Below are 15,917 nucleotides of genomic sequence, written 5' to 3'. Positions count from 1 at the left end.
TGCTCCATATTTGCTCGACAGGTTCCGGTACTTTGAACTGATCACCGCAATATGGACAACATTCATTCTGGAGAGGGTCCCGACAACGGACTGACGGAAATGCCTCTGCACGCCACCCAGATTCTCCAGTCTCTGAACCAGCTCCGTAAGCAGGGCGAGCTCTGCGATGTGGTCCTGAAGGTAGGCATGTGTAAAGTGCCTGCCCACCGTGCCGTGCTGGCCAGCTGCAGCCAGTACTTCCGGGCCATGTTCACTGGCTCCCTGTGCGAGAGGGAAAAGGAAGAGATCGAGCTGAAGTCTGTGGACGAGACAGCCCTCCAAACGCTGGTGGAGTTTGCCTACACGGGGAAGGTTCACGTGACCCATGCCAATGTCCAGACCTTACTATCGGCTGCCAGTCTGCTACAACTCAAACCTGTCATCAAGATATGCTGTGACTTTCTTGAGGTAATAAAAATCATCAGTTAAGCATCTCTTTTTAGTTTCTTTAACCTTGGAGCTGTGTTTATAGCTCCATGCTTTAACTAGCGGTTTACAGGAAAACACTCTTTTACCGTTCATTCATGGCCTTGTACTAGTCCAAAAATTTGGGACTCGCAATACTGTGTAGGAGAGTCCCAAAACTTGAGGTACTGAAAACCTGCAACACAAGAAAATAAACTGGCACATGAAACAACCAGTCCAACACCGTTTCAGTGCTGCATCAATCAACTGTCAGCTGACTGTGCCAAAAGAAATATCTAGGATATCGGGTGCTAGGTCATTATTTCTACATATATTTCTCCTTAGTCAGGTACCAGACTATTGACAATGAATCGTGACACATATGAAGAAGTCAGTCTTGTCAAATAGTTGGACCATGGATGGACATGTAGAAGTCTAGTCTTTAGCCTCATTTTTAAATCACTTGACTTCCCTCTCTTGTGCAAGCCACTGCCAAATATCGAAGAAAAGTCTCCTTTAAAAATTGCATTGAGTCTTCAAACTTGGTTGGTGAAATACTGAGGAAGTTTTCTTTTACCCAGTAACAGTTTAGGAGAAATTTGCTGGTTAAAGAGTGAGTTAAGTTGGCCTGATCTTCTTTTGCATCGTTTGTGCACTTGTCTGGCCTTGTACCATACACCACAAAATGCAAAACACATGTGTAAGCCACATTTTGGTAAATTTGTTTGAAGACGAATCTTCCTACAGAAAAAATATTCACTTTCAGAATGTTGATACAGCGCTGGAGACAGTGGCGGAAGGTGTGTGCGGGGGCCGAAAGCTTCTGAAGGAATGCAGGATCATCCCTGATGTCATTGCACACCCCCTCGATCGTGTGTTGCGCCAAATGATTGAGGGGGTGTGCAATTACACCAGGGGTGATCCTGCATTCCGTCAGAAGCTTTCATCCTTAGCAAGCGCCTCCTGCTACCGTCTCAAGTGCTTGTAAAGATGCAAAGTCGAAAGTGGCAGATTCGAAAACTGAACTTTTTCGTATGTCGTTTAAATCGCACCCTCTTGCACAAAGCTGATGAAACTCGCTCCATAAAATTCCATTGGTAAACAACAGAGTTATTTTTCACTCAAAAGTAGGACATGGTTTTTCTGACACTATATGTATATTACATGTATAGACGATTTGGAAATCACAAAATCAGAAGAGTTTTCCCGTATTCAAGTTCCAATGAACAATGGATGAATTTTTCACAACGTGCTTATTGCAGGCCCACCTTCACGCCACAAATTGCATTGGCATCTCGTGCTTCGCCGACACCCACGCCTGCACCGAGCTCCACCGCACCGCGCAGTGCTTCATCGCCCGGCACTTTGAGGAGCTCAGCACCAGCGAGGAGTTCCTGCAGTTGGATCACGGTGACCTGGCCAGCATCCTGAGCCAGGACGATCTGATGATCGGCTCCGAGGAGGCAGTCTTCAACGCCCTGGACAGCTGGGTCCGCTACGACCCCAACAAGCGGAGCTGCTACATGGGCAAACTCTTACACTGTGTCCGACTGCCGCTCTTGACCTTAAAGACTCTGACCGGGCTGTACGAGGCCAACCCCTTCATCAGAGACAATCCCTCGTGTCAGGAGCAGGTCAACAGGGCACTGAGGTACCACCTTAGGCCTGAGGAGAGGTTGCACGTGGCTCGGAAGATGGGCTCGCGAGTCAAGTCCAGAGGGGAGAAGGGACTACTGTGTGCAATGGGAGGCAAGAATGGGCTGTTTGCTACGCTAGATAGGTAAGTCTACCTAGTAGTTTACAAAAAAGAAAAAAGCAGGGTTTTTGGTTGTCGTAATAAAACATACAAGTTGAAAATCTATTGAGAGAAAAACATCAATTTGTTGAAGAGCACGTAGAGTAATAATTCAATAACTATGGGCCGACTTTTTCAGTCCGTGTCTCTTTCAAAAGTGAATAACTTTTGTATTAATACTAGAAAAACAGCCATTTACAAAAGGAACTGTTTTTTGGGATAAAACTTGAATAAAAAAAAGACCCCTAAAATAATTTTTGTGGCAGTTTCCAAAAGTAAGTTTTGGGACATATTTGCCAGCAATGGGATAAAACTTGAATAAAAAAAAGACCCCTAAAATAATTTTTGTGGCAATTTCCAAAAGTAAGTTTTGGGACATATTTGCCAGCGAATATAATAGCTAAATTAGAGTATTCAAGGTTTGCCTTTGTGCAAGTACAAGAACTCCAATGATAGGCCTACAGTTCTTGAACTGTGCAGAAAGCACTTTGAATTCTTCTGTAAAATAAACATAACATTGAGAGTTGACTAACGTACTAATGTACTACATAATTTTTCTGTGCAGTGCAGTATGTTATTGAATTGAACCAGTGTAGAGCTCTAGTTTACTATCATCTGTTGTTTTTCTGTCCTGTTTTATCAGTAGACGCTGCCACTCCGATGGGAGCAGCAGTGCAGGTTTTTCTTTTCCCAGCCAAACATTGTTGACACTTGAGTCTAAATTTAGAAAGATGCCATTGATATGACAACAAATGGCCAGGGTATAGGTCAGTTCAGATTGATAAAGAAAAAAAAGTTGTGTATTTATATTGCCACTGTGTATTGTGAGAAACTTGCCATGCATGAAAAAAAACCCAGCTTTTCAAAAGGGCAATTCCATTGGTAACTCGCCTTACATTAACTTAAGAGGGGGTCTTCTGTCAAATCTGCGCTGTTACTCTATAAATTCAAAGCATTTAGGGTGGATTTTTCTCATAGAATATCCCTTGAATTTGAAAGTACATGGAAGTGACAAAACTACAAAAAAAGGCCAACAATATAGGGCCTAAACGTCTGTTGGTTTGGCAATAACTTTTTCATCGGTCCACATGTTCTCAGATTACAAGAAAAGGACATGGCAAAAAATTTAAATACAATGTACCTTACGCATACATGTACATGTACCGGCACAACACTCATACAGTACTCTGTAGTACTTGGTTCTATATCCCAAAGTAATGGCTAGGACGTTAGGGTTAATTAACGATACCACATTTGAGGCTGTGAATGTGACATTTCATAAATTTTCCATTTTCAGCTGTGTCCACTTTCTCATGGAAAATTTGCCCGAACGCTGTTTTGCTGGTCACATAGATCATCTTCAGTGAATTTTCATCAGTTTAATTTTTTTTTTCTGTGGATTATCTTGGTCATGTAAGGATGCCCAAATGGTGACATTTTAGACACAAAAACTGTTCTAAAGACAAAACAAAGTGGCACATTTCTGTTTTGACATGTAGCTGTCACAACATCTCTCCTGCAGATTGTCAAATTCTTCCATTAACATGTAGTGGCGTGCACTCATGAGTTTCTGCATAAAATGAGTACAAGGTGAAGCATTTCCATATTTGTTTATTGAGATATGTACATATTTCATGTATGGTAAACAGTTTAAAATCATCTGATTAAAGTGAAGGGAGGTTAAAGGGAGAATACAACATTTGCAAGCATCAAAAAATAAAACTACCAAGTTTTTACAAAGGCTCTTACAGGATGTTGGTAAATGACAGTCTCAAGTACCCTGTAAAATTATGGCACCTGGTGTGAAGTCATTTTCAAGTAAATGGTATTTCTGTTTACATTTCCAACGGTGGTCGGCCGACCACCGTTGGAAAAACCTGACTATTTTTCAAAGGCTGCTCCAAATTTACCATTTTTTTTTTCAGTCCAAATTTTGTTTGCTATTGGTTGCATGTTCATGAATGGGGGCAGGCCAGCTAGACTGGTTCCAGTACCGTACAATTTTCCTGCATCTATAAATTGATCCCTACTTTTCAGTGGAGCCAGGGAACCAGACCACTTGAACATTTTTGTTTTTCTTGGCTTTTCCAGCATTTTCGAACACAAAACTTCAAACATGTCAGTGCAACAATAATTTTATTTATTATACTTATCCCTCAAATAGTTCATTTCTGGAAATTAAAGCAAAAGCCAATGATGTTCATTCCCTTTAAACATTGATTCCCAGCCACCCCAATGGTTTACTGTAGGCATGACTATTGACTGTTTTTCTACTATCCAAATGTGATGGTACCGGTAGGCTGCCTTTATTCATACCTCCTTGCTTTTGTTTACACTTGTTTGTATTGTTTCATGACTTCTTTATACGTGTGCTCTTGTCTCCTGTAGAGTTACATTGTCATATATTCTCTGCATATGTTTGTTGCAAATCTTGGCCGAATAAATAAAAATAATAATAATAATATCGCCATACAAAAGTACATTAATTGTTATGCAAACATATATTCTGTGGCAAGTTGTCCTTTCAGTCAAAATCAATCAAGTGACTGTTTTCAACAGTTGAGAATTCCCAGCCCACATAAAGCAGGATTGATGACGGCCTCATGTAACTTGATACAACTTTGCTTTGACCGTAGTTGCCGGTAATTGATTTAGCCAGCTGTGCCCACAAGTTACCTGCTTTGTCTGTTCGTGGTCCGTTGACTGAGTTTGACTAGTCACAGTGCTTGCTTGACATATCATCTGACTCCTGGTGACTAGTCTGTGTTAAAAGTATAGCAGGGGAAGTGGATGAAAATGCTGTTTGTCTGTGGCTGTTTAAATAGCAGGAGGGTTAAAGAGGAATCAAAATTTACAGGACGATTGACGATAAAGCTACTGTATGTACATTGTACTCTGCCTTAAACATGTTAAACTGTGCACATGTATTTACATGTAAGTACATGTACCTGAAATTATGAAACAAATTACAAAACTCCATTTCCGGAAAACCACACGTTTCCATATTTTTCTTGCTGTTTCATATATTTTTGTCAGTAATATTTCTTTTATGTAGAATGTACATTATACAGTGCTGTACCCATACATTGTATATAGGTTTTTTTTGAAAATTAACACTTCAAGGCTAAGTGTAAGTGAACTAAAAATTGAACCACCATGAACATGTTGTTCTATGGGAGATTGGGGGGGGGGGGGCGGAAAGCTTCCCCAGCCCAGATTTTAACTCAACTTCCTGAAGAATAGAATTTCAGTTGCATTGCATATTTTTTTCATTCTTTAAAAAAAATTACAATCGTTTAAACTTTTTAAAAAAATATATTAAACAAATCCTCTTGACACCCAAAACCTAATTTTAGACCCTGCCCGAGAAGGACAACTAAACTGGTAGCGAAACCACGCCTTGGTACAAAATCATTTTTACACTGCTCATGTAAGCTTGTCAGAGAGGTGCCACACCCCGTGTTATTATTCAGTATCTGCAGAGCCGAAAGCCAAAGCATGCAAATACCCTCGGCAGTGAATGCCGCCATATACTGCTAATAGCCTTGTCCGCCAAAGGCATCTCTGCCACAAATAACCGGCTAAAAATAGCAGTCACGGCAATTTAGCAATTGTGTTTTCAAGGAGGGCAATAAAAGGAATTATTTACAGTCATGGGAGTACGGCAGGCGCTAATGGTTCGCTGAACGCTTGGAGTCACGCATTAATTAATCATGAAGATCGAACAATTCCCTGTGCAGGGACTTTTTCAGAGGTCGTAATAATTTGATATGCAGAGCTATAAAAATATACCCTCAAAAAAACATGTTCACCGTGGCACTGCTTGGACCGAGCACAAGTACATGTAAATAAAATATCCACAGCAATCTTGCGCCTGGTTTGTTATTTTGAGAAAGAGCCAAGCGAAAGCCAAGAACGTAAATTGAGAATTAAACTTACATTAATTGATTGAAATTTTATTTTGGTAACAAAATCAATTTTCACTCCAATGCCCTGCTTGCAGGATGAACATTTATTTTTGGACATGTTACATATTCACATACATGCATGTACATGTGCAATATCAATTTGTCACCGTCACCACGTGACACTCACGCGTGAGTGCGCTGCACGCGCGCGTATTTACAGAACCGGGATATTTTGGGTTTCACGAACTGACATCCTCTACAGTGCGGCACTCTTAGAGCGCACCCCGTATATTTTCTTTTTTAACAAACTGACACCGAAGTATGATGCGGCAATACAGAACGGAGAAAAACATTTTGAAAGGTTTGACATGAATTTAATCTATAGATCCGTGTACTTGTGTGATTATACAAATTTTTTAAATAAAAAGTGTTTCAATTGGCAAAAATTAAGATCAGTGTCAGTTTGTGAAACCGAAAATGCACGGGTGCGCTCTAAAAGTGCTGCACTGTAGAGGATGTTAGTTCATGAATCCCAAAATATCACGGTTCTGTAAATACGCCCGCGTGCAGTTCGTGGTGATGGTGACGTATGGAAAGCTTGACTGTAAGTAAATATACACATGTGGGCAATTCCATGATAACTCACGTTACATTTGGAGGGGGTCTTCTGTCAACTCTATATTGTTAGTCTATAAAGTCAAAGCACTGAGGGTGGATTTTTCTCACAGAAGATCCCTTGAAATTAGGTGACTTAACTATTTTTTTAAAATGCCAACAAGATAAATGATGTTGGTTTGGCAATATGTTTTTCATCAGTAACTCACGTTACTCACATTACAAGAAAAGGACAACACAAAAATTTACATATCTTGCATTTGAAAATGTCCACACACTGCACTGATGGGGGGGGGGACATCTTTGTAGTACCTTTACATCATTAAAGTGTAAGTCATATGCCAACATTTCAAATTATTCACAAAATATCTTGAGGGATATATTTTGGTAACTAATTTAAGTTAACTCACAAACCCATCTTTGATACAATATAAAACATTTAAGAAACTGAAAATCAAACAAAATAACTCTTTTAGCATAATATATGAACCTTTCTCTCTTCCTTAAAACAAAAACCCAGACTTGCATTTTGCATGTCAAAACAAGGTGCCAAAATTGCTACCTAAATTCCAGAATTTTAGCCACAAAATCTTGTTTTTTTTTACCAAAAAAAATCTACTTAACCATACTCCATCTCACTACCACATCACTCAAATCAAGGGTCTTGTTTTCCCCTTTCATTTGATAGGCCTACCAAACATGCCAAATTTGAGGCTGTGATGCTTGCAGTTTGGAAAATTTCATAAATTTTCCATTTTTTTGCCAGGTCCATATTCTCATATTATGTAAATGTATACTGTTAGGAGAGTCATGTTATTCAGAGGATTTTTTCATAATTTAGAAAGACTCGGAAGGGAAGTGATCATTCATAAGTGATCAACGAACAATCTTTGCAGAGATTACTTTGTAAATTTATGAACATGTACTTATTGTGTCCCCATATTTTTAATTTTTTTTGCACACCTTTTTCAAATTGTATTTATTGGTGTGATATTAAATTTTCAGTTTAAAGGGAATGTCTATTGGCTTTCAGTCTATTGGCTTTCGCTGTAATTTTCAGAAATGAACTATTTGGGGGGTTAGTATAATAGATCAAATATTGTTACACTGATATGTTTGAAGTTTTGTGTTCGAAAATGTTGGAATTTAACCAAGAAAAACAAAAATGTTCAAGTAGTCTGGTTCCCTGACTCCACTAAAGATGAAATGGATCAAAAATGTCAGAAAATTGTAAGGTAAGGGAACCAGTCTAGCTGGCCTGCACCCGTTCATGTGCAACCAATAGCAAACAAAATTAGGACTGAAAAAAAAAACCCGGTAAATTTGGATCAGTAGTTGAAAAACAGTTAGGTTTTCCACCGTTGGAAATGTGTAAAAAAGTACAATTTTTCTTGAAAATGACTTGACACCAGGTGCCCTTATTTTACAGGATGCTTTAGACTGTCATTTACCAACATCCTAGTAAGGTATTTTGTAACAACTTGGTAGTTTTATTTTTCGATGTTTGCAAATGTTGTATTTTCCCTTTAAATCAGGGTCCTTTGTCTCATACGCCATTGCTGCCTTAGATTTATGAGTAAGGAATTTGTTATTTATTTATTTTTTTTCACAAGTAAAATGTTTCCCAGCAGCATGTTTGGGCTAGAGAGTTTCATAGCATCAATCTTGTGTAAATAAAACAACTCTAATGCAGAACCGTTGGCAATAATATTGACACAACTTTGCAAGTTATATTTGGCACACGGACATCATCATAGCCTATGGGTAGAATTTGTTTTAAAGGTAATATACCGGTACAACATTTGCGTTTGCTGTGATTTTCAGAAATGGATGTATTTTGGGATTAGTATTTCATAGCAGATATTATTACATGTACACTGACCTGTTTCAAAGTTTTGTGTTCATAGATGCTGGAAAAACCAAGAAAAAAAATGCTGTTCTTGTAATCTGGTTCCCTGACCCTACTTCAGACGAAACAGAGGAATTTATAGACTTTGGGGAATTGTCAGGTCAGAGAACTAGACTAGCTGGCTTGCACCCATTCACGGATGTGTAACTGATTGCAAACAAAATGTGGATTAACTAAATTTGGTAAATTGGGGGCAGTATTTGAAAAAACTTTTTTCCAATGATGGTCGGCCGACCATCATTGGAAATTGATATAAACTTCCCCTTTTCTTGAAAATGACAGCACACCAGGTGCTATGATTTCACAGGATGCTTGAGACTATTATTCACTTACACAGTCAAGTAAGGTACCGGTACATTGTGTATTGCATAATGATTTGGTAAATGTAGTTTTGTTTTTTGAGGTTTGCAAATGTTGTACAGTACATGTTACCTTGGAAAGATTTCCATATACGAAGTTCACTCAACACCCTGTGTACAAACCCTATGAGATTGGACTGAAAAATTCTAAGTGTTTTCTAAGAAAATGCTTGTATTTTCTCACTGCTCAAATTGACTTTGATGACATGAAATTGCTATCTGGGGGCTTGTTAGTCAATACAGAGGAAAATTAGTGAACTTTGTATATGGAAATCTTTCCGTTACCTTTAATAGAAAAGAGGGTTTACATGTAAATATTCATTCATGAGTGCAAAAACATGTTTGCATACTAATGAAAGCTTAACTACTCTACATACATAAATGTATGTACAGATACCGGTATCTATAGGCCTACAAATGTGTCTCCATCTGTTTCAGAAATGGTAAATATTCTGAGTTTCTGACGTCTTTAGCCGATTACATGTACCGGTACATGGAAGCTCAAATTGATACATTTACTACATGAAGATGTACATATACTTAGCTACATGTACATGTATATATGCAGAATAAAATTTGTTGTACTGGTACAGTATAAAACAGTATTGGAATGTACGTACATGTACATTTTGTAAGTAACTAATTACATTTTGGGGCAAATTTAAATCTGTGCTGAAAACAAAGGCAATTCTTTGTACTTTTAAATAATAAATTTTTGGGCATTAACCTTCCTACCGGTCAGCCGGTATGTAAACATAGATTCTGTGCCAAGTTGTCCTTTCAGTCGTTGACTGGCTATGACTGTTTATGTACATGTAACTTGATACAGTTATGCTTTGACTGTAGGTCATTGATAAGACAGCTGTGCCATTAGTTGCCTGCTTTTGTCTGTTGACTGAATTTGACTAGTCAGAGTGCTTGCTTGATACGTGATCTGACTGTTTGTGACTAGCCTGTGTATTAAAAATGCATAGCAGGGGAAGTGGATGGAATTTTCGCCCGTCTGAGACTGTTTAAACAGAAGGAGGGTTAAGCCACATGTAATAAAATAGTAATTGGATAGTACAGTCCTGATTTCATTGCAGACGTACATGTACATGTACTACCGGTACCGCAAAACAAAGTGTTGAAATCCACAATTTTGCGGTTGTATTATGAACTAGTTTTAATAGCTAAATAAATTATGACCATACATGTAGTCGAATCAACCCTAGGTACATTTTTTGAAACCATGTTATGAAACCATCAAATGTTTTAAAAGCTACCAATTGATCTTTGTGAGCTCGGAAGTCCAGTAGTACTAAGTAATAATGTCTCAAGTACCGGTAATACACCTGGAGGTTGTGGGTTGGAGTCTCACCCTAGCAGGCTTTCTAGTTTATAATTCTGAATGCACTTCATCCTCCAAGAGTGGTAATGAAAAGCTAACTACCTACCGGCACACAACAAATAGAAAATCTTTTGCAGCATTCTTATTGGCAAATTACAAAGTACCAAGGTACATGTATATGTATTAGGGACTGGAACACTTTGGACCCTAAATGTATAGAGTGACCCGTTTTGCATTTGTGTTTCATGTACACTGTTCATTTTGGTCACTAGTAGGAAGTCTTTAACCATTTCTTAAATATTTGTGGTATTCCATATACAGTGTTGAGGTCTACAATCTGAACACTGACACCTGGTCTGAGGTGGCACCACTCAGCTGCCGGCGGCAGGAATGCGCAGCCGTGGTTGTCCAGCAAACACTATACATGACCGGCGGGATAGTGTCTGAGCTTCGCAACGGCTCCATGAACCGCCGTCATGATAACGGTACCGAGTGCTGGACCCCTGCCACAAACACATGGACGAAAGTTGCCGAAATGCAGACGAGCAGAAGCAATCACGGCATCGCCATCCTGAGCGGGAAGGTCTACGCGCTGGGGGGATACACGGGACAGTTGTACCTACGCAGCGTGGAGTGCTACGATCCCAAGACCAACCAGTGGAAGAATGTGGCACCCATGATCAAGAGTAGGAGTATCTTCAACGCAGCGGTGGTGGATGGGAAACTGTATGCCATAGGAGGATACGGACCCAACTATCTTAATAGGTAGGTTTTTAAAGTATGCTCTTTGAGGAAGCGTATACGATTTTAATGGATATTCATAAATACCTAATACAGTTTACCCATTCCTGTTGGTCGAGAGCCCGTCACGTGGCCGGTCTTAAACGGATGATAAAGACATGGCTGGCTGGTCTTAAACACTTTTCCAGTGTCACATGAAATTTGGATTCCTAAAAATCCAGTGCCTCTTACCGTTTTATTGGTTGATTGTTCACAATCCTCATGTAGGCATGCGCAATAGTACCAGTGAGTCAGAATTTTATAGTCCTAACTTCACAACGCAACGTCCCAGGTGCATTCTGCACGACATCGCGCAGTACGCGCGCATCAATCTCCATAAAAGGAGTTGTTTACATCTTACTCGCCAGCTGGACACTCCATTATTTAGCTAGAGGGGTGTTTTGAAAAACATGAAGTTAACTTGTTGAACACGATCGGGTTTTGTCACCGAAAAGTTTAAAAACATTTGACCGAAAAGGTATTTATAAATGGGAATAAATACGTGCTTGGTCGGTATTAATCACTCTGTTTAAGACCGCTTGGAGTCTGGGTGCTGATAATTACCCTGATTTTTGGCTCGGGTAATTATCAGCACCCAGACTCCAAGCACCCAGACTCCAAGCACCCAGACTCCAAGCACCCAGACTCCAAGCACCCAGACTCCAAGTGGTCTTAAACAGTGTGATTAAAACCTCCTGATGAGCACACATTTATTCCCTTAATACAGTACCGATAGCGCAGTGCGTAATACGGATACATGGACGTATACGCTTTGCTTTTTAAGCATCACACAGTACGCACTATGCTTAATGCGTGACGGAAACATGGATTTTTGGCCTAATGGGTTATTTTTCTGTCCTCTTTTGCAGCGTTGAGCGGTACGACCCAGACTCCGACAAATGGGAGATGGTGGCCCCCATGGCCGACAAACGAATCAACTTTGGCGTTGGGGTGATCCATGGCTTCATCTACGTGGTAGGAGGGCACAACGGGGAGCGGCATTTGAGCAGTGTGGAACAGTACAACCCTACGCAAGGAACGTGGACGACGGTGGCGTCCATGAACACAACCAGGACAGGTCAGTGATAGTGTACAAATACGTCATGGCTTGAGGGCGAGAGGTGCAATATAACTGATCCTGAGGTGTTGATTTGACTACCCTCTGATTTAATAGGTCTTTGTGTATATAAGAACAAACACATTAATGATCAATAAGGCATACATTGATTAATTAATGAATCATTAATTAATGAATCAAAGTTGTATCATGTATAGGCCTGTATAATTTATTTAAATTGAATGCAGAAAATGCGAATTTAAATTGTAACAAATGAAAAAGAATGTTAAATTCAGCCTGTGTCACAATAGACAATCGAATTTCTGCGAATTGGATTGCACATTCGTAATAATCGGCAACGCATAGGCCTACATCAAACCGAAAACCTAATCACGTATTTGTAATCCCTTAAATGAAACGTTATGCACATTCATTCATTTGAATGATGCAAAATGAAATCAAATGCTAGTTATTGTGAAAATGAAACCAGGATGTACGTCGTTCTCAAAATCACCGCCAAATTGAATTTATGTTTTACAAATTCAAACGCACATTTTCCGAAATTGTCCAGGAAAACCTATATTTAGGCCTTGTCTCACGCTTGTCCTGTCTGTCTCACGTATTGTTTTGTTTGTCCTTTGGTCGTATGTTTGTCCGTAGGTAAGGGCACAAAAGCGTTCTGCTTAACCTTATACCTAAATGTTGTCATTTAATTTCACACTTGATAATTAATCACTGTGTACATATCTATCAAATATTATACTAGTGACTTTTTTCTAATGTATACATGTTTGTACATAATTGTAATGAATGACATCATTGAAATAAATGTTACTACTACTATAATAGACCATATGCGTCAAGGCAGAGTTACATGTACATGTAGAGAGCAATGGTTGTGTGTTGCTAGGATAGGCATTTTTAATTAATAATCCTTGTGTTACTAATTGTGAATTGCAACTAAATAAAACAACAAAGAATGCCTTTGAGACACCCCTAATGCAAATGGTCTATTTGAACGGAGGTAGGCAAAACCAGCCAACATCCATTAGAAATTTGACATTTTGAAATTTATTGTACACATTTAAACAGCATGCAGGTTTGAGTGTAGTGACACTAGCAACGCGAGTGATTGGCACTGTTGCATATTTGGTAATAGAGGAGCTAAACTTTGCGGTATTTTACAACTACCGGTACAACATGGGAAAAGTTTAGGCGAGGACTATGGATAACCAGAGTACATGTAGTTCGTCTCACTTCGCTCGAATGCATGATGGTCAGACTACATGTACTCTGGTTGGCTCAATGAAATTGAAGAGCAAGGAATGAGAAGTTCACCACGATGATGTTTTGACCAGCGTTTTGAATAGAGGCTTTCGCACGCTGTTATTGGTGCGTAGGCGTATCACAAATCAACTACTAGTTCGCATAGACGTGGAGGGCTACATTTAGACCTGGGCCCAGAGATTGGCAACCATTTTAAGGGTTTGGTTTGGGAGGAGGGGAATATTTGTAAAAAAATTGATTAAGTTTTCTCTGGTAAAAGTGACAAGAAAATTGTCCTTGGGGGTCGTAATCTTTAATGTCCAGTGAAAAACAAATCACCACCTTGCACCTGAGTGCCTCCAGGTGGCGCTCTTTCTGTCCCAGTTTGTGTTGTTTCCTACGAGCCCGTAATTACGGTAGTACAGTGGAACAGTCATTTTCAAGCTTGCCTCGTGTTCTCTTTCAACCGCAGGTCTGGGTGTAGCAGTATTAGATGGTATGCTCTACGCTGCTGGTGGTCACTCGGGCTCGACCTACCTTGACCTGATGGAAAGATACGACCCTTACAGTGATACATGGAGCACAGTGCGTAGCATGACCAACTGCCGATGTAACTTTGCCTTCGCTGCTCTCTGACATGTCTGATGGCAGGTTATCAGCAGTACTACATGACATTAAGCAGCCTGTGGTGGGGGGGGGGGGGGGGGGTGTGAAAAAACCTAACGTCTGACTGTCTGACATAAGCCAATGGGGCCCATTAGGCCAGCGTTCATCTCCGGTTTCAGTAGCATGAAACGACTGAGAATATTTCTATTCCACCTGGACGGGATGCTAGTCCATTGCAGGTTACTCCCCAGCTAGTACCGTACTCCTGGGTGGAGAGAGGCAAGTGGGGGTGAAGTGGCTTGCACAAGGACACAACGCATGACCAGCAGCTGGATTCGAACCCCCGATCATGAGTCACGAACCGTAACCACTAGGCCACACTCCCCATAGGGGGGATGGGGGGGGGGGGGGGGGTTGTAGTGCCCGTATGTCTGGTTCCCAGTGGGCCTATTGGGGATCATTTTGAAGTGGGTGACGATCACTCAAGCACCAGCCTATCCATGGCATAAACCCTTATACTTCATTTCCTGTAGACTTTTGTGGCATGGTATTAAACAAATATTGCTTTCGGCAAGTCTTTTTAAAATGACACTCCCAATTACCACATTATCCATTGTAGTTCACAAATATCCATACTTGAGCAAAAGTTGGGATTTTTAGTGGAAACGCTTTTAAGCACAACGAAGTACTAAATGTCTTGACTGTGTGGTGCATGCCCGTTGCAAATGGGTTATTTTCAGCATATTGAACAAACTTTGTGGTCAACCACTTGGTAATTTTCAATACCACACATGTAGTCGATCATGGACAATAATTAAATTTGGCTTATCAAAGAATATAAACATAGCCTCTGCTACTACTGCTACCCATGTTCATAATACATTGATGCTGTGTAACATTTGAAATTACACCACATTGAAATATTAATTGTTTTAAAGTTTGAATAGTTTATATTTATGCATTTGTGCCATGCGTTGCTGCATTACATTGCTTTGAAAATGACATGATGTCTTACAACTCATTACAGTGATAATTTGCAAATTTGTTTTTATAGATATAATTATATATGTTATAACAAGTGTGTTCAATCAGAGGCTTTACTGGCAATGAAATTATAGATATGTTTTCTGGATATTTTGTTTGTTTGCACTTGGTACATACCTATAAATTTCTACACAATATGACAGCTTTTCTGCATGAGTTTGTGTTATAAGGCTACTTCCGTTGGACTTGGTCATCTAATTTGGTTCACGTTTTTGAAGCAGGGTATGTGCTTGGTTTATGGACAGAATGCAAAATTCAACTTGGGCTTGGGGAAAAAACAACAGCTTTTCTTCAAAATGTGTGTTAATGGCTGAATTTTTCAAAGAGTGGAAGTTGTAAAAATCAAAGTTGGATTACAAAATATACTTCAATTTATTCTGCAGATCAGTTTTCGCTTCATAGACCATCCATGAAAAAAAATCATTTATCTAATTTTTTTCTGCAATGAAAAGCACTTGATAAGCATGCATGTACTCAAGGCAGTTTGCTGTGGTTTTTTGGTTTTTCTTCAGCATAGAATGACCATTTTGGCATAGTTAGTTTTTTTATGTTTTCATGAAGCACTTCTAAATGAAAATAATATGAGACTATATTTACCTAGTTTCCCTGATATAATCAATGTTATTGCAATATCTGAGTACAATAATACCCGAATAACCTCAAGTTATGAATACAACTAAGCATATAATTACTAATGGAATTATACACACATATACTGTCCTGCTTATATAGCGTCTTGCTTATAAAATATAGCATCTTACACTTGCTGATCGAAGTCAAAAAAATATTGTCAGGTGCCAAATT

General features: G+C 39.4%; 1 protein-coding gene across 1 annotated transcript; it reads left to right on the top strand.

Annotated features, from left to right (window-relative positions):
* The first annotated feature begins 21 nt into the window (after positions 1–21).
* Positions 22–14,170, top strand: LOC119741763 (kelch-like protein 28). The gene is made up of 5 exons (XM_038217649.1): positions 22–447; positions 1,707–2,224; positions 10,682–11,125; positions 12,010–12,218; positions 13,936–14,170. The coding sequence occupies exons 1-5, from the start codon at positions 52–54 to the stop codon at positions 14,097–14,099; spliced, it is 1,731 nt and encodes a 576-aa protein (XP_038073577.1). The 5' UTR covers positions 22–51; the 3' UTR covers positions 14,100–14,170.
* Positions 14,171–15,917: the final 1,747 nt, after the last annotated feature.

This window comes from Patiria miniata, unplaced genomic scaffold, assembly GCF_015706575.1.
Source record: "Patiria miniata isolate m_02_andy unplaced genomic scaffold, ASM1570657v1 HiC_scaffold_5, whole genome shotgun sequence".
NCBI lineage: Eukaryota > Metazoa > Echinodermata > Asteroidea > Valvatida > Asterinidae > Patiria > Patiria miniata.
Note: the sequence above shows the minus strand (reverse complement) of the source record. Positions and strands in the feature narration are given on the sequence as shown.

Coding starts and splice junctions, on each gene's coding strand:
- LOC119741763 (XM_038217649.1), top strand. CDS start 52: ATGGACAACATTCATTCTGGAGAGGGTCCCGACAACGGACTGACGGAA. Junction 2,225..10,681: donor CTGTTTGCTACGCTAGATAG/GTAAGTCTACCT, acceptor TTCCATATACAG/TGTTGAGGTCTACAATCTGA. Junction 11,126..12,009: donor GGACCCAACTATCTTAATAG/GTAGGTTTTTAA, acceptor CCTCTTTTGCAG/CGTTGAGCGGTACGACCCAG.